This window comes from Mustela nivalis, assembly GCF_964662115.1.
Source record: "Mustela nivalis genome assembly, chromosome: 6".
Lineage (NCBI taxonomy): Eukaryota > Metazoa > Chordata > Mammalia > Carnivora > Mustelidae > Mustela > Mustela nivalis.
In genome coordinates this window covers 117,346,413-117,365,038 of record NC_139025.1, presented here as the reverse complement: position 1 = coordinate 117,365,038, position 18,626 = coordinate 117,346,413, and the positions used below count along the sequence as shown (strand labels likewise).

Sequence of the window (18,626 nt, the reverse complement as noted above, 5' to 3'; positions counted from 1 at the left end):
CCATGCTTGAAGACATCTGAGAGTGTGGCCCAAGAGAGAAGCAGGGATGGGTGGGCAGCCTGTCTGAGCACCACGGTGGGAGGACATGGCATGGAAAGTGTTGCCCAAGAACCAAAGCACAGGGCATTTAGGAGAAGGAATTTGAGCAGGGACCAGTGTGGGGTAGGGATGGTTCCCCTGGAAGTCCATTTCCAGAGTCTACAACCATCAGGCCCGGTGACCCAGTCAAGGATGGTTTTCCTTTAGGCTCGAGGACTAGACCCAGGATGGAGAATCCTTTAAGGCCCAGGAGAAGAGAGTCAGAGCTGGCAGAGGTCCCCGGCCCCAGGAACCTCTGAGGAGGAAACCTGAGTTGCTTGGAATGGGTCTGGGCTCCTTTGGAGCCAAGGTCTGGGCTGGACACAAGGAGAGGCTGTGTCTTTCGGCCCCAGGACCAAGCAGGTGATGGGCCACCACAAAGCCGCACCAGCCTGGACTACCTCCCCACAACCTACTCATCCTTTGCAGCCCCCACCCCTTCCAGGCAAGAGTCTGCAATTTGACCCCAGCTCTCTCTCTCACTCTCTCTCTCACGCAGCCTCCTTCTTCGGTGAGAACCACCTGGAGGTGCCCACGGCCACAGCTCTGACTGATGTAGACCTCTGGCTACAATTCTCCACTTTTCAGCCCGAAGCCCTGCTTCTCCTGGCAGCAGGCCAGGCTGACCACCTCCTCCTGCAGCTCCACTCCGGATACCTAGAGGTCAGTGCTGTCTCCCTGCTGGCCTCCTGCTCTAGCCCCAGATGGACCCCAGCCAGCTGGGTGGCCTTGTATGATTCACCTTAGCCGCAGGGTCTCTAGGTCCCCAGTGTGAGGTGAACAACAGCATTGCCATAAGTGTGACTCCCTCGTGAACTGGCTGTGCCTGCAGCCCTTTATCCACTCTTCCCACCACAACCCCTGGCTGGCCATTTCCCTCACGGCGCGCCTGCAGTCCGAGCCAGCTGGCGGTCTCTGGTCTCTCGCCGCCAGACCCTGGCTCACCACAAGCCCTTGGCCTGGCCCTGCCCCACCCCGGCCTCCCGTAGTCCTGCCCCGTCCCCATCTCAGCATGTCCCCTGGCACTCCCCTGGGCTGGGTGCCTTCTCCTGGGACTGGCAACTCTAGGAAGTCCCCTGCCTAGCACCAGTCACCTAGCTGTTGAGTTGTCTGTCCATGATGGACACACCCTATACTGCAAAGCTTCTCCCTTTTCCCATTTCGTCCAGTCACCACCAGCTTTATTAGAAAGGAGTCTTCTGGCTCTCTCTCTCGAGGCTCCCCCTTGACCATGAAGAGTTTGAGAACTTGAGATCTTAGTCCAAATTTGGGAAAGCCCTCTGCTTCCACACTCCAGGGGGGAGAGGACTAGGACTGGTCTTCAGTTCATCTGCTGCTGCCATTGCGTCCCACTGCCACAAGGTGTCACTGTTGAGTGAAGGCTGGGTACAGCACCGGGGCTGGTGTTTTCCCTCTCTGCCAAGTACAAGGGTGCCTCAGCCCTGTGGAGGGGCTCCGTACTCCGACTCCCAAGGCCACAGTTCTTAGTGCTCGGCTCTTCCAGTTTCCACACTCTGCCACCACCCACTCTACCATTCGGTCATGAGAACACCACACTAGATCCAGTTCCGGAGCCAATGACATCGAGACACATCTGTGTTCTCCTCTCCCCAAGGACCCCTCACCCCGGATCCAGGAGCTTTGCTTTATGTAACCTTCAACACAGAGAGCACCTGGAATTGGGCTCCCCGTCCCTGAGCAGTGAGCCTGGCTGCCCCAGGGGTCCCAGGGTGTTCTGGGGATTCTAAGGTGCCCGTTATTCCAGGGGCAAATCTTCTGGATACTAAAGTGATTTTCTGGCGGCTCACCCAACCTAGGAAGGTTGGGGAGAGTGAAAAAATGCAGACTGAATCTCTAGAAAAGCATCTTGCTATATGGCAGTTCTCTGGTTCCCAGCAGGGACCCCAGAGCCCATCTAGACGTGGCTCAGAGATCGCTTCGGTGAGAGTCTGGAGGATGAGTAAGGGGCGTGGCAGGAAGGAGACGGGTGGCCTGAGAATCCCCTGTCCCAGCACCTCCAGTCTGGGGACTCCGCTGTGGCAGGCCCACTGTGTTCTTACAGTAGAAGCAGATGCCCTCAGGATGTGGCCCCCACTCCCATTCCTCCATCTTTCCCCAGGTCACACTCGCCCTGGGCCAGGAGGAGCTAAGGCTGCAGACGCCAGCTGGGACCCTGCTGAGTGACTCTGCCGTCCACACTGTGCAGCTGACCGTTTCAGACAGCGAGGCCTTGCTGTCCGTCGATGGGTTCCTGAACGCCTCAGCCCCCATCCTGGGAGCTCCCCTGGAGGTCCCCTATGGGATCTTCCTGGGGGGCCCCGGGAGCCTTAGCCTGTCCTACCTGAGGGAGGCTAGCCAGCCTCTGAGGGGTTGCCTCCACGCTGCCACCCTCAATGGCCGCAACCTGCTCCGACCACTGACGCCAGGCGTGCATGAGGGCTGTGCTGAAGAGTTTTCTGCAGATGACAGCGTGGCCCTTGGCTTCTCTGGACCCCACTCCCTGGCTGCCTTCCCGGCCTGGAGCACTCGGGAGGAAGGCACCCTGGAGTTTATCCTCACCACTCGGAGCCAGCAGGCGCCCCTGGCCTTCCAGGCAGGGGGTCAGCATGGGGACTTCCTCTACGTGGACATCTTTGAGGGCCACCTGCGGGCTGTGGTGGAGAAGGGCCAGGGCACGGTACTGCTTCACAACAGCGTGCCCGTGGCCGATGGGCAACCCCATGAGGTCAGCGTCCATGTGGACGCTCACCAGCTGGAGATTTCTGTGGACCAGTACCCCACACGGACTTCCAACCGCGGGGTCCTCAGCTATCTGGACCCACGTGGCAATCTCCTCCTGGGGGGGCTGGACACTGAGGCCTCTCGCCATCTCCAGGAACACCGCCTGGGGCTGGCCCCGGGGACCATCAATGCCTCCCTGCTGGGCTGCATGGAGGACCTCAGCATCAATGGCCAGAGGCAGGGGCTCCGGGATGCCTTGCTGACGCGCAGCATGACAGCCGGCTGCAGGCTGGAGGAAGACGAGTACGAGGAGGACGCCTATGGCCTGTACGAAGCTTTCTCCACACTGGCACCCGAGGCGTGGCCCGCCGTGGAGCTGCCTGAGCCCTGTGTCCCTGAGCCAGGGCTGCCGCCTGTCTTTGCCAATTTCACCCAGCTGCTGACCATCAGCCCACTGGTGGTGGCCGAGGGGGGTGCGGCCTGGCTCGAGTGGCGGCATGTGCAGCCCATGCTGGACCTGAGCGAGGCCGAGCTGCGCAAATCCCAGGTGCTATTTAGTGTGAGCCGCGGGGCACGCCACGGCGAGCTCGAGCTGGACATCCCCGGGGCCCAGGCACGGAAAATGTTCACCCTCCTGGACGTGGTGAACCGCAAGGTCCGCTACATCCACGATGGCTCCGAGGACACCTCCGACCAGCTGATGCTGGAGGTGTCCGTGACCGCCAGGGTGCCCGTGCCCACCTGCCTTCGGAGGGGCCAAACCTACATCCTGCCCATCCAGATAAATCCTGTCAATGACCCACCCCGTATCATCTTCCCACATGGCAGCCTCATGGTGATCCTGGAGCACACACAGAAGCCACTGGGGCCCGAAGTTTTCCAGGCTTACGACCCAGACTCTGCCTGCGAGGGCCTCACCTTCCAGCTCCTTGGCACCCCCACCGGCCTCCCCGTGGAGCGCCGAGAACAGCCTGGGGAGCCAGCAACGGAGTTCTCCTGCCGGGAGCTGGAGGCCGGCAGCCTCGTCTATGTCCACCGAAGTGGCCCCGCCCAGGACCTGACGTTCCGGGTCAGTGACGGGCTGCAGGCCAGCCCCCCCGCCACCCTGAAGGTGGTGGCAGTCCGGCCAACGGTTCAGATACGCCACAACACAGGGCTGCGCCTGGCCCAGGGTTCGGCAGCCCCTATCTCTTCCACCAACCTGTCGGTGGAGACCAACGCCGTGGGGCAGGATGTGAGCGTCCTATTCCGAGTCACAGAGGCCCTGCAGTTTGGGGAGCTGCAGAAGCAGGGGGCAGGTGGGGCCGAGGGGGCCGAGTGGAGGGCCACACAGGCCTTCCACCAGCGGGATGTGGAGCACGGCCGCGTGAGATACCTGAGCACTGACCCGCAGCATCACACCGAGGACACTGTGGAGAACCTGGCCCTGGAGGTGCAGGTGGGCCAGGAGACCCTGAGCAATCTGTCTTTCCCAGTGACAATCCAGAGAGCCACAGTGTGGCTGCTGCGGCTGGAGCCCCTGCGCACTCAGAACACCCAGCAGGAGGTGCTCACCACGGCGCACCTGGAGGCCACCCTGGAGGAGGAGGCAGGCCCCAGCCCCACCACCTTCTACTATGAGGTGGTCCAGGCCCCCAGGAAGGGCAACCTGCGGCTACAGGGCACACGGCTGTCAGAAGGGCAGAGCTTCACCCAGGATGACCTGCAGGCTGGCCGGGTGACCTATGGGGCCACGGCACGCACCTCAGAGACAGTTGAAGACACCTTCCGCTTCCGTGTCACAGCTCCACCGCACTTCTCCCCACTCTACACCTTCCCTGTCCACATTGGCGGTGACCCAGATGCTCCCGTCCTGACCAACATCCTCCTCTCGGTGCCGGAGGGCGGCGAGGGCATTCTCTCCGCTGACCACCTCTTCGTCAAGAGTCTCAACAGCGCCAGCTACCTCTACGAGGTCATGGAGCGGCCCCGCCATGGAAGGCTGGTTTGGAGGGGGGCACAGGACGAGGCCACCATGGTGACATCCTTCACCAATGAGGACCTGCTGCAGGGCCGGCTGGTCTACCAGCATGACAACTCCGAGACCACAGAAGACGACATTCCCTTCGTGGCAATGCGCCAGGGTGACGGCAGCGGTGGCATGGCCTGGGAGGAGGTGCGGGGCGTCTTCCGCGTGGCCATCCAGCCCATAAATGACCACGCTCCCGTGCAGACCATCAGCCGTATCTTCCATGTGGCCCGGGGTGGCCAGCGGCTGCTGACAACAGATGACGTGGCCTTCAGTGACGCCGACTCCGGCTTTGCAGACACTCAGCTGGTGCTGACTCGCAAAGACCTTCTCTTTGGCAGCATCGTGGCTGTGGATGAGCCCACACGGCCCATCTACCGCTTCACCCAGGAGGACCTCAGGAAGAAGCGGGTCCTGTTTGTGCACTCGGGGGCTGACCGCGGCTGGATCCAGCTGCAGGTGTCTGACGGGCGGCACCAGGCCACTGCGCTGCTCGAAGTGCAGGCCTCAGAGCCCTACCTCCACGTGGCCAATGTCTCCAGCCTCGTGGTCCCTCAAGGAGGCCAGGGCACCATCGACTCTGCCGTGCTCCAGCTGGACACCAACCTCGACATCCGCAGTGGGGATGAGGTCCGCTACCATGTCACAGACGGCCCACACTGGGGACACCTGCTCCGGGCCGGCCAGCCCGCCACGGCCTTCTCCCAGCAGGACCTGCTGGATGGGGCCCTTCTCTACAGCCACAATGGCAGCCTCAGCCCTCGAGACACCTTGACCTTCTCCGTGGAGGCAGGGCCAGTGCACACAGATGCTGCCTTGCAAGTGACCATTGCTCTAGACGGGCCACTGGCCCCACTGCGTCTGATCCAGCACAAAAAGATCTACGTCTTCCAGGGGGAGGCAGCTGAGATCAGAAAGGATCAGCTGGAGGTAAAGGACCGGTTTAGGGGGCCCTTCTGGCAAACCTTCATGCCCAGTGTGCTTGGATGTTCAGGGACACGCCTGTGTCCCTGGGGCTGGGTGTCTGTCTGTGCTTTGGGTATGTACCTGTACATGTGCCCAGGGGCGTGCCTCAGAGATTCCGGGCGAGCGTGTGTGTCTGCCTGTGAGCTGTGTGTGCCTCCACGTGTTGAGTGCACACACGGACGTGCTGTGCTAACCACGCAGATTCCTGGGCCCCACCCAGACCGTGGCATCTCTGAGGTGGAGCCCGAGAACCTGCATTCTAATAAGTTCCCGGGGGGGATCTTCATGGGTACAGACTTTGAGGACTGGAGGCCTTGAAGACAAACCTATTTGATCTCCAGGCTCCCGTGCCCTCAGCTCTCTTCCCCAGACCCCACCCCAGGCCTCAGGACCTGGACGGAGCTGCTGACCATCCAGGAACCTCTCAGGGCAACCACAGGCCTTCCAGCAGGCCTACTGACCCACTGTGTGACCTCAGGCCTGGTCCTTGCCCTCTCTGCCACACTGCCGATTTCTGAGCCCTCTGTAGCTCCAGCTGTCTGGATTCCAGCGCAGACTGTGACTAAAGATGTCTGGCATCAGAAAGGCTTTGCCCTGAAGGAGGCAGCATTTGAGACAGGCTTTGAAGGCCCTGGGGTTTCAGTAGCAGGGGACAAGGGGACAGTAGTCTGGGTAGAGAGAGCAGAATTCTGGAATGCAGGCAGTATTCCAGGCAAAGGCACAGGATCAGGAATGTGAGTTGGGGGTTGGCGTGTGGTCTTTTGTAGCTGGACCATCAGGCGAGGGAGCACGCAGTGGCCCTTGGGTGGGACCTGGGTCTTCAACGCTCCGCGAAACCTGCCGTCTGTGAAAAGGATGGCGCGCCCTCTGGTGGTGGAGAGAAGCGATAGCGGGGCAGGGCCTCCATCCGTGTACGTGTGTGTGCATGTGTGTTACCAGGGTGTGTTGTGTAAGATGTAGCTCTGTGTCTGTGTCCACATGTCAGGGTGTGGTGATATTGTACATCTGTGTCACTAACTCTGGGGGCATGTGATTGTATACATCTCAGGGAGTGCGTGTCTCCGAGGCTGTGTGAGCATGGGATTGGGTGGGGGGTAGGCATTGTGAAAGGGTGCAGTCCCCCCTGCCCCAACCAGCTACATGTCTGGGTGTCGTGTGTGTGAACCTGAGTGTGTGTCTGTGTGTTAAGGAAGCAGCAGTCGGGGGCTCACAGGAGCATGGAGACTGAGCCTGTTCTGGCCACCTAGGGACCACAATAGCCTCCCCCCTGACCCTCTGTCCACCAGGCAGCCCAGGAGGCAGTGGCACCCACAGACATCGTGTTCTCAGTGAAGACTCCACCGCAGGCCGGCTACCTGGTGATGCTGTCCCCCAGCGCCTCAGCGGCCGGGTCGCCCAGCTTGGACCCAGTGCAGAGCTTTTCACAGGAGGCGGTGGACGCCGGCAGGGTCCTGTACCTGCACTCCCGCCCAGAGGCTTGGAGCGACGCCTTCTCCCTGGATGTGTCCTCAGGCCTGGGTGCACCCCTGGAGGGTGTCCATGTGGAGCTGGAGGTGCTGCCTGCTGCCATCCCACTGGAGACGCACAACTTCAGCGTTCCTGAGGGCGGCACCCGCACCCTGGGCCCTCCGCTGGTTCGCGTGCTGGGGCCTTACTTCCCCGCACTGCCTGGCCTCGAGCTGCAGGTGCTAGAGCCACCCCGGCATGGGGCCCTGCGCAGAGAGGACGGTCCTCAGGAGGGGAACCTCAGTGCCTTCTCCTGGAAAGAGGTACAGCTGTCGGGGAGGCCCTGGGCACGCAGCCTGGCCCTGCAGGCAGAGCAGGGGAAGCTGCAGGCACTCCCCGTCTGGGCACCAAGAGGCAGGGAGTCCCATGTACGGACCCCTCTGTGAGAGATACCTGACGTCAGTCCTCCCTCTCTGGCCATATGGAAGTGCCTGTCCTCTTTCCTTTACTCCTTCCATCCTTCTCTCTGGGAAGAATAGCTGTCCCTATTGCCACCTGCAGGAGCTGAAGCTCTGAGGAGCCAGTCTCCCCCGACACCTGAAGGCAGGGCAAGAAGGGTGCTGGGCTCGAGACTCACACAGCTCCCAGGCTGGCTGGCACCTGACCATCCGCTATGGGCCTGCCTGCAGGTGGAACAACAGCTGATCCGTTATGTGCACGACGGGAGTGAGACGCTGACAGACAGCTTCATCCTGGTGGCCAATGCCTCAGAGGTGGACCGCCAGAGCCATCCTGCAGCCTTCACCATCACCATCCTGCCCGTCAACGACCAGCCCCCCATCCTCACCACCAACACAGGCCTGAAGGTGAGAGTAGCCTGGGATCCCCTCCCACCTCCCTTCCCAAAGAGAGGCCCAGCACGTAGCACCCCCTCACTGAGCCTCAGCTTCCTTCTCTGAAATGGGGACCATGCCCCATGCCTCAGTAGGTTGTTGGGAAGAGAGAAGGAGTCATCGCACTGAAAACAGAACACAGGTATAAGCCTTCGTTATTGAACACTTTTAAGTGCTGTAAGCAGCCTTGGGAATGGCCATCCTTGGCCCTGATTTCCCTGGACTCACCCTCAGCAGGAGGCTTTTTTCTAAGGCTCAGGACCAGAACTCCCGAAGAACGTTCTTTCTAGCCCTTAAGGGTGGACTCCAGGGTCAGAGGGGTTAAGCTCCTCCCTTCCGCCCACGGCCGGTGAAGGCCACATCTTGGCTTCTTGAGCTCCTGCCCCTTACATCCCTGCAGAACCGTGGTGCTCTCACTCGGCAGAGGTCAGAGCTGAGGTGCAGGCAGGTCACAACATCTCTCCATGGTCACAGAAGCAGTTATTGGTGGAATGAAAGGGCATGGCTTGGCCAAGATCACCCAAGATAGTGGATGGCCTTGATGCCAGTTTCTAGGGTCAACAGGAGTCATGGAAGGATTCAGAAGAGAGCGAACTTGGGATGTCTGTGATGTGAGACACAAGACACCTTTGATGGTAGAGGATGTACCCATGGGGAGCGGTCCAGCGGTGAGGAGGCCTGCAGAGCAGTGGGGGTACAGGGTATGGGCTGCCCTGGAACCGCAGGCAGGTGGTGCTGTGTGGCCTCTTGGCCACCAGGTGACGGTGTCCACCATGTTTGTGTCAGGAGCCGGGCGCTAAAGACCCACCTCCATACTTTGGTCCCCCCAACTCCAGAGCTCATCTGGGGTTAACCTGGGGCTCAAAGAAGGTGCCCTGCAATCCCAGAGGACTCGTTTTCCAGATATGAGAGCCTTCCCCAGGCTGCCCAAGTTGCTTACCCAGCTGGGGTCACGTAACAGGATCCCAGAAATGGATCTGCCAGGCAGGAGGCTAAGGGAGGCTCCTCTTCGCTCTGAGCATGAGGAGTGGCTGCCGCCATCTGGTGGGGCCTCATAACTGCCCTGAAAATACCTGAGCCCTCATTGCAGTGCCGCTGCTGAGCCCCGAGCCACAGGACAGAAGCCAACCCTCAGCCTCTCTGGCCTCTGTGCCTCCCATGCCCTCCCTTTACCTGGAAGGGGAGCCCATTTATAAACCTCCTGAGGAAGTAAAATCACCATTCCCATAGTGTGTACAGCGCATGCCCAGACTCACTATGGAGGGTCTAAAGGAAGGCCCCGGCCCTGCCCGTGAGACAGGACCAGGGAAAGACTGGCTCGTCAGTCAGGGCTGGGGGGCTCTGAAGGGAGAGAACTTGATGAGAGGAAGAACTGGGGGCTTCCTGAGGTCGGGGACAGGAGCTGGCCTTGCAGGACAAGCAGGATCAGGGCAGAGAGAAGAGACTCTGGGCCCTGCGGAACAGCCAAGTAGGATTCCTACTTGGCAGAAAGGGGTGGAGGGCCCTTTGTCAGGCAGAGCCCAGCATCGCCCGGGGGCTGAGCTGCAGCCTGAGGATGATGGCCTCGGGGCCAGGGAGGAGTCTGGTGGGAGAGCATGGAGGGGACAGAAACTTCACAGGCTTGTGTCCCTAGATGTGGGAGGGGGCCACGGTGCCCTTCCCTCCGGAGGCTCTTAGGGGCACAGACAGCGACTCAGGACCGGAAGAGCTGGTCTACACCATTGAACAGCCCAGCAACGGGCGGGTGGTGCTGCGGGCCGCGCCAGGCACCGAGGTCCACAGCTTCACCCAGGCCCAGCTGGATGGCGGGCTCGTGCTGTTCTCGCACAGAGGTGGGTACTCGGGGAGGCTGGGGGGTGGTGCCCTGAGGATGGGGAGCCACGATGGGCCAGCGAGACCCAACTCCACCCCCACCCGCAGGAGCCCTGGATGGAGGCTTCCGCTTCAGCCTCTCCGACGGGGAGCACACCTCCTCTGGACACTTCTTCCAAGTGATGGCCCAGAAGCAGCTGCTCCTCTCCCTGGAGGGCAGCCGAACGCTGACCGTGTGCCCAGGTAGGTCTGCCACACATGGCATGCCTTGTAGGCCAGGTGACACGCCAGGGTCTCTGCCTCGCCAGCCGTCGCAGACCTTGCCCTGGCTCTGGTCCACAGCCAACAGGCCCCTTGTGCCTCTCACAGGGTCGGTCCAGCCGCTCAGCAGCCAGAGCCTGAGAGCCAGCTCCAGTGCGGGCACTGACCCCCAGCACCTGCTCTACCGGGTGGTGCAGGGGCCCCGACTGGGCAGGCTGTTCCATGCCCAGCACGGCAGCACCAGGGAGACCCTGGCGAACTTTACCCAAACCGAGGTAAGAGCCCAGTTCTCTACAGCCACCACGCAGACTCAGTTCAGCCCCAGGGGACCCAGTCTGCCTGTGCACCTGGGCACCACTCCCACATCATGGACAGCAGGCACTCTCTGGCCCCACCATTCCCCAGGCTAAGCCTGTCTTGCCCTCCAGGAGCCACCAGTCCAGTACACAGAAGATGGGAAAGATCTCAGCCCAGAGCAAGCCTAGGGTCCTGGGGCATGGCTTCCAGAAGGAAGCTGCGGTTGGACCTCAGGAGCTGAAGAGGGTGCTCTGAGTCAGGGACGTGAGCATATCCCCTGTGGCTAGTGAGGGGCCATGCTTGGTTTAGGCGTGGAGTTTGAGATGAAGGCAGCTGCTGGGCTCCTGAGAGGTGGAAGCCTGAGGCTGAGGTCTGGCGCCAGCAAGAAGCAGAGTGGGTCCCAGGGACGTGAGTGAACAGAAGGCAGCCAAGGAGGGTGAAGTGGGAGTGAAGCTGCCATCTCTCTTCAGGGCCTAGTTGTTCCAGAGCAAGCCAGAGGCCACCAGTTAACACTAGAACTGATAGCCATGGGAAGAGGTCTACTGCTAGGTTGCTGGGAGTGCACAGCTCTCTGCTAACTGGGGGGGGTGGGGGAGGTTGCGTGGGCAGGGATGGGGGACAGCAGCCATCACTTAAATTAACACCCCTTCCAAGTGTAGGAGGTACTTCCTGTGAATGCTGGCAGCCTTGGCTCTCTCCAAAGGCAGAGCAGGTGGGGAACTTTCAGGCATGGGGGGAAAGAGGCAGTTCTCACAAGGGATACACCGCAAAAGGTCTCTCCTGTCAGCATCCCCCTGGGCCCAGGTTTTCTGTTCTCATCAAGTCCTGGCTTCTGCCCAGGTCTCCTTCCCACGATAAGATATTCAGCAGGCTGGCGGCTGCAGCCGTTGAGCACCCTGGTTCCCAGGGAGCCGCTGTCATTGGATGCCCAGGAAATAGGAGGGAAGAGGACCAGGCTTCAGGGTCCCATCCCACCCACCGCGCTGGCCCCACCCGCCGGCAGTACATGCAATGACGGTGAATGGCCGCCAGGGGGCCAGGCTGGCTGTGCCACCCAGGGAAGCCAGGAAAGAGGCTTCCTGGCGGAGACTTTGTCCTGGCTTTGGGGCAGGGGCAGGGCAGGACTGCGTCTTGTCTTGACAGCACCACTGTCCTGCAATATTGAGTCGGGTGGGGCAAGGATTAGGTGTCCCGTTCTGCAGATAAGGAAACTGAGGCTTACAGAGATCATGTGACTATTCAGAGCATGCGTCTAGTGAGAGGCAAAACGAGGAATATGACTTCTGACTGTCAGTGCAAGATTTCTCTCACCAGAGGATACCACTTGCTCGCAGAGCTGAGAGGCCCCTCCCCATCTTGCCTGTGATTTGCCACCCCCAATGGCACACCTCCCATCCACAGAAACTCCTGCAGGCTTCTATCCTCCCAGGCCACTCCTGGGGGTCTCTGCTTCCTGCCACCCTTCAGCCTGGGCCAGAGGTCACAGCTGACAGTCCTTGAGGGCCACATTTAGACCACAGATGTGTTTTATTTGGCATGCACAAGGCATTTAATATTTTAAAATTAATGGTCAACATACAACTTTTGAGGGATTTTAAACAAACACACACACACTCAAAAGCCTGATTTCCAGTTTTGGGTTTTTTTTTTTTTTTTTTTTAGGTTTTATTGATTCATTTAAGAGAGAGTACGTGTGTTCAAGTAGAGGGGAGGGGCAGAGGGAGAAGCAGACTCCCCACTGAGCAGGGAACCTAACCCAGAGATCATGACCTGAGCTAAAGACATGCTTAACTGCCTGAGCCACCCAGGTGTCCTTGATTTCCAGTTTTGTTTCTTTTCTTTCCTTTTTTTTGTTTTAAGATTTTATTTGTTTATTTGACAAAGAGAGAGAGAGAGATCACAAGTAGGCAGAGAGACAGGCAGAGACAGAGGGGGAAGCAGGCTCCCTCCTGAGCAGAGAGGCCAATGCGGGGCTCCATCCTAGGACCCCAAGGTCATGACCTGAGCTAAGCCGAAGGCAGATGTTCAACTGACTGAGCCACCCAGGTGCCCTGATTTCCAGTTTCTTAAAAGGCTCTGTTCCCTCCTATAGCAATCAGCTGAGGAGCAACCACCCGTTTCACTGGGGCTCCACTCCCCCTTTAGAACTGAGGTGACCCCCCCCCCTTAGCGTGGGGCTGCCTCCCCTATTAGATGGGCACTGCTCTCCAGTTCATCACTACCCTGTCCAAGAGTCTCCCACATGCTGGGACATCAATTTCCATCTCATTATTGCACAAGCCCTGTTTTTCTAAGGAGGAAATAGATCTCCCTCCCCTAAAAGGGGAAAACAAGAGATAAGACCAGAGAACACATTTGGATTAGCAGGCAGAAGAAAGGAGCAAAATTCTTCATGGAAGTGAGGACTATCCCTGGGTGTTTACCAGGCAGACGGGCCTGGAGAACAGCAGGTGTGGTGGGACTGGGGTCAGAGTGGGGGCTTTGTGGTCGGAGGAGAAGCCACTGTACTATCTGAACAAGAAGGACAGTAACCCTACATAGGAAAAGTCTCGCTCTGGCTTCGGTGTTCAGAACAGTTGTAGAGCAGGGATCAACGGACAAAACTGGGACATGGGAAGCTATAGCGATAATCCAGGCCAGAAGTGATGGCGTGCGAGAGAGGGAGGAGTCAGGGACGCCTCCACGGCAAGAACAGAGCTGCCATCGTGAGAAGCAGGAGGACTAGGAGAGGCGCGCAGGTCAGAAGGCTGTCTGGTCCAGGCCAGCTCTGAGCTGGTCCTTAGACATCCTCAGGGAGCTGTCCAGAAGCAAGTGGATATGTGAGTCTGGAGTTCGGGAGAGAGCAGTCCAGGCTGGAGACAGAAGTAAGGGGGTCACCTGCAGAGCTGACCTGGGATGACACGTGGGATGTGCCTGTAGATAGAGGAGACTCTGGAGGCCATGCTATAGGCATCGGGGAGAAGAGGGGGACCATGGAGTCTGTGAAGGAGCAGCTAACGAGACAGGAGGAAAACAGGAAAGGGGGCCATGCTGGAAGCCAACGGATGTTAGAGGAAGGAATGCACCATGAGGTCTAGTGCCGCGTGCCAAGCAGGTAAGCAACATGAGGCCCGTGAACCGCCGTCGGGTCTCACAACGCAGACATTGTGGGTAACCTCGGTGAGGACGGGAGCAAAGGCCTGTGTAGCCTGCACTCAGGACAGCATAGAGCAGGTTCTAGACTGTTCTTTTGGAGTTTTGCTGTAAAGGAGAGCCAAATGTGGAGAGGGGTGACACATGTTGGTGGAAAAAGTGAAGTCATGGGTCTTTTCTTTAAGAGGGAAGAGAGGAGGTGGCTGGGGGGCTGGGTGCAGTCAGTTAAGCACCCAAGTAGATTTCAGCTCCAGTAGTGATCCTCAGGGTCATGAGATTGAGCCCTGCACTGGGCTCTGTGCATAGCGCAGGGCTTGCTGGAGTTTCTCCCTCTAGCCCCTCTCCCCCACGCACGCACGTGCTCTTGCTCTCTCTCAAAAATAAATAAATAAATCTTTAAAAGAAAAAAAGACAGAAGAGAGAATAACGTGGTTGAGTAATGATGGGAATGTTCTCTTTTGGGGGGGAAATTTTTGCCATAGGAGAAAGGAGGGAGCTGGTGAAACTGGTGTCCTCAGTGGGGAAGAGGGGCAGGGACCCAGGGCAGAAGTGGAAGGACCAGCTGCCGAGAGAGAAGCGTTCGAATACTGCTTTTCTTGCGGGCTCAGAGAGGGGAGGTGATTGACCTGAGGAAGCAGAGCCCAGATTTCACAAGGCATCAAGCTCTAGATCCAGTGTCCTCACTGCCACATCACTACCGATGGTGATCCACTGAGCTAGTGAGGGAGAGCACAGGTCACTGACATGGGGCCAGGGAGAGCCAGGAGAGTCGACAGTGAGGCTGGGCACCAGGGGCTCGTCAAGGAGACTACAAGGGGGGCTCCCAGGCTCCACAGGCTCAACCTGCCTCTCTTCTCCCAAAATGGGGTCCCTCCCCAGGTGTATGCTGGGAATGTTCTGTACGAACACGAGATGCCTCCTGAGCCCTTCTGGGAGGTCCACGACACCCTGGAGCTCCAGCTGTCATCACCCCCTGCCCTGGATGTGGCTGCCACCCTTGTTGTGTCTGTGTCCTTCGAGGCTGCCTGCCCCCAGCGCCCCAGCCGCCTCTGGAGGAACAAAGGTGAACTGTATGATGGGGAAGACGCTGGGCAAGTCCAGAAAGGAGGGGACACAAGGCCAGGGTCAGCAGCTCCCTCGTCAGTTCCCAGGATCTGGGAAGTTAAGGGAGGGTGAGCAGGTGGGGACATTTTGAGGTCAGAGAGGAGACATGATCCTTATCCTCCAGGGGCCCCTGAGCCCCACCCTGGGGTACCTGGTCTGAGGGAAAAGGCACAACCTTGCCGTGGGGGTCCTGGTCTGAGGCTCTGAGGTCTTTCTTCAGTGGACAGGACCTTCATAGCCTACATCCCACCCCTAGGTCTCTGGGTCCCCGAAGGCCAGCGGGCCGAGATCACCACGGCCACCCTTGATGCCTCCAACCTCCTGGCCAGCATCCCGTCACCCCAGCGCCCAGAGCATGATGTGCTCTTCCAGATCACACAGTTCCCCACCCGGGGCCAGCTGCTGGTGGCCGAGGAGCCCCTCCACGCCGGCCGGCCCCACTTCCTGCAGTCCGAGCTGGCCGCAGGGCAGTTGGCCTATGCCCACGGTGGCGGGGGCACCCAGCAGGATGGCTTCCGCTTCCGCGCCCACCTCCAGGGGCCAGCGGGGGCCTCCGTGTCAGGACCCCAGACCTCAGAGGCCTTTACCATCACAGTGCGGGATGTGAACGAGCGGCCACCGCGGCCCCAGGCATCCGTGCCGCTCCGGCTCACCCGGGGCTCCCGCGTGCCGGTCTCCCGGGCCCAGCTCAGTGTGGTGGACCCGGACTCGGCGCCTGGGGAGATTGAGTATGAGGTGCAGCGGGCTCCCCTCAATGGCTTCCTGAGTCTGGTGGGGGCCGGCCCAGGGCCGGTGACCCGCTTCACGCAGGCTGATGTGGACGCTGGGCGCCTGGCCTTCGTGGCCAATGGGAGCAGCGTGGCTGGCATTCTGCAGCTGAGCGCATCCGACGGGGCCAGCCCTCCCGTGCCCATGTCCCTGGCCGTGGACGTCCTGCCATCAGCCATCGAGGTGCAGCTGCGGGCGCCCCTGGAGGTGCCGCAGGCTGTGGGGCGCTCCTCCCTGAGCCGGCAGCAGCTGCACGTGGTGTCAGACCGGGACGAGCCAGACGCTGCCTACCGCCTCACCCGGCGGCCCCGTTTCGGGCAGCTCCTGGTGGCTGGGCAGCCCGCTGCCTCCTTCAGCCAGCTCCAGGTAGACCAGGGGGAGGTGGTCTTCGCCTTCACCAACTTCTCCTCCTCTCGAGACCACTTCGGCATCCTGGCGCTGGCCCGAGGGGCCAATGCGTCCGCCACGGTGAACATCACTGTCAGGGCTCTGCTGCGTGTGGGGGGTGGTGGGCCATGGCCCCAGGGGGCTACCCTGCGCTTGGACTCCACCGTCCTTGATGCTGGAGAGCTGGCCAACCGCACGGGCAGTGTGCCCCGTTTCCGGCTCCTGGCGGGACCCCGGCATGGCCGTGTGATACGTGTGCCCCGGGCCAGGACGGAGCCCAGCGATAGCCAGCTTGTGGAGCAATTCACCCAGCAGGACCTTGAGGATGGAAGGCTGGGGCTGGAAGTGGGCAAGCCAGAGGGCCAGTCCCCTGGCCCTGTGGGCGACAGTCTCATTCTGGAGCTGTGGGCACGGGGTGTCCCCCCCGCTGTGGCCACACTGGACTTTGACACTGAACCTTACGATGCGGCCCGACCCTACAGCGTGGCCCTGCTCAGTCTCCCCGAGCCTGCTCAGACCGAAGCAAGGAAACCAGAGAGCAGCACCCCCACGGGGGAGCCAGGCCCGTTCGCCTCCAGCCCCGTGCCCACTGTGGCCAGCGGGGGCTTGCTGGGCTTCCTGGAGGCCAACATGTTCAGCGTCATCATCCCTGTGTGTCTGGTCCTCCTGCTCCTGGCACTCATCCTTCCTCTGCTCTTCTACCTCCGCAAACGCAACAAGACAGGCAAGCACGACGTCCAAGTCCTGACTGCCAAGCCCCGCAATGGCCTAGCGGGTGACAACGAGACCTTCCGCAAGGTAGAGCCGGGCCAAGCCATCCCGCTCACAGCAGTGCCCAGCCAGGGGCCCCCACCGGGGGGCCAGCCTGACCCAGAGCTGCTGCAGTTCTGCCGGACACCCAACCCTGCTCTCAAGAACGGCCAGTACTGGGTGTGAGCCCGGGCCTGGGCCCAGATGCTGATCAGGCCAGGGACAGGTTTGCTCAGGCCCTGGCCCCATTGCTCCCATACCCTGGTGCTGTCTGAGTATCCCCAGAGATAGAGACACCTGGGGACATCTGGTGTGGAGGGTGCTGGGAGGAGGTCCCAGGGGCCCGGGACCAAGCGGAGTCAAGAGCTGGAATCCCCCCAGCTTTCTCCATGCCTGGAGAACTGCAAGGGGTGGGCTAAGGTCAGAGGCAGGCTTGGAGTCAGTCCCCCTGCCCTGGAGCTAGTTTGGGCTGTCAAAACCAGAGTGACCTCCTAGATATGTCAGGACTCTGGATCCTGGGTCTGTGATCTTGGGTAAGTCACAGCTGGCCAGACTGCTGAGAGGGCAAGGAGAGGAGAGGGCTGGGGTGACAGATGGGGATTCCTGGCTTTTCCACTCCAAGCCAGGCCTCCCTTTGGCTCTGCCCCAGAGCTGATGGGAAAACTTTTTCCCCTGGTTTTTTAGGGAGATGGTATTCCCTGGAGCAGAGGGCAGGAGGAGGGAGCCCCTCCACTCTCTAGGAGACATAAGCCAGTAGAATAATACATTCAGGGAACAAGATGGGGTGGGTTGCTCTGGGAATGGGTTTATTTAAGGGGGATTGCAAGGAAGCTATTTAACACAGTGTCGAGCTCGCCCAGACTGAGGGAGCTCCTGAGAGTGTGGGAGGGAGGAAGGTCTGAGGCCAGCTCATACCCGGAGCCCAACCTTGACAGGCTGAGGGCGAGGTAGGTAGTGTGTGTCTGTGGCCCCGGACCTGGCTGGGCTGGGGAGTATGCAGGCCTCAGGCCAGAGGCCACTACAATGCCTGTGCTCCCCCAAGGACTGGGGGTGAGCAGTTGAGGACACTCAACTCCATGGGGCCTGGATAAACAGTGTTGTGGAGGTTCTGGACAGATGAGTGTCGTTTGTCTGAACATGCACTGGGCCCTTGTCCAAACTGGCCTGTACTCCTCTGGGGCAGGCCGTCCCACCAGGCCTCAGCCAGCAGGCTGGACAGGGCCATGTGAGCCCTCAATGTCCACCTCCAGGGACCTTTCAGATCTCCTCTGCCCCCACCTGTGTAGGCAGGTGGGCCAGTCTTTGTGGAATGGGACCAAAGCCCTTTGGTTTAGTAGAGATAGGCTAGGCCACCTCCGAGGAGCTCAAAGAAACAATGAAATCAGGAGATGTATTAAACGTCCCAGCCACAGATGTCTTAGCCTGAGTTTTGGCCTCCACAACCTTGTCCTTCTCCACCTACCTCTCAAGTGGCTGGAGCAGCAAAGGTCAGGAGACTGAGGGGGTTACATAGGGATCCCAAGGCTGGGACCTGGTGCTGCGGGGGAGACGAGGGGACCGCCACTGGTGTCTTCCCTTGGCTCCCTGGAGATTTTCCCAAGGAACATTTCAGTTGGTCTCCGCCCCCCAACAAGAAGACCGAGGGTGCCCCTTCTCGAAGGCAGAGTAAGCAGCAAGGATTCTGAAAAGCGAGCTGCCCCAAGAGGCCATCCTCTGGTTAGAGACCCTCTATGAGCTGCTCGGGAGTCACGACCCCTGCCCCTCTCCCTTTTGAGAGTTATGGACAATGAGGACAGATTCTGGATCCCAGGTGATGCTGCCTGGCAGTAAGCAGACGTCCTCCAAAGAAACACAGTGTGGGAGGTGCAGGATCTGGGACATTGGAGCCCAGTGCCTCAGCACAGTCAGATGGGGTGGAGAGCCCCAGCCAGCCTTTGACAGCTGACCAGTGTCTGGGGACCAGAAGCACCCCTTCCTTGTGTCTCCATATCAGGAACATCTGA

At 60.0% G+C, this 18,626-nt stretch overlaps 1 protein-coding gene across 1 annotated transcript in view; it reads left to right on the top strand.

Moving 5' to 3' along the window:
- CSPG4 (chondroitin sulfate proteoglycan 4) overlaps positions 1 to 18,034 on the top strand; it is a 35,168-nt gene extending 17,134 nt beyond the window's left edge. Inside the window, exons 2-10 of the mRNA XM_082735832.1 lie at positions 578 to 741; positions 2,198 to 5,737; positions 7,060 to 7,542; positions 7,909 to 8,085; positions 9,746 to 9,944; positions 10,033 to 10,167; positions 10,294 to 10,460; positions 14,494 to 14,677; positions 14,975 to 18,034. Of these exons, the coding sequence (XP_082591958.1) occupies positions 578 to 741; positions 2,198 to 5,737; positions 7,060 to 7,542; positions 7,909 to 8,085; positions 9,746 to 9,944; positions 10,033 to 10,167; positions 10,294 to 10,460; positions 14,494 to 14,677; positions 14,975 to 16,809 (6,884 nt within the window). The 3' untranslated portion in view covers positions 16,810 to 18,034. The remainder of the gene's footprint in view (positions 1 to 577; positions 742 to 2,197; positions 5,738 to 7,059; positions 7,543 to 7,908; positions 8,086 to 9,745; positions 9,945 to 10,032; positions 10,168 to 10,293; positions 10,461 to 14,493; positions 14,678 to 14,974) is intronic.
- Positions 18,035 to 18,626: the final 592 nt, after the last annotated feature.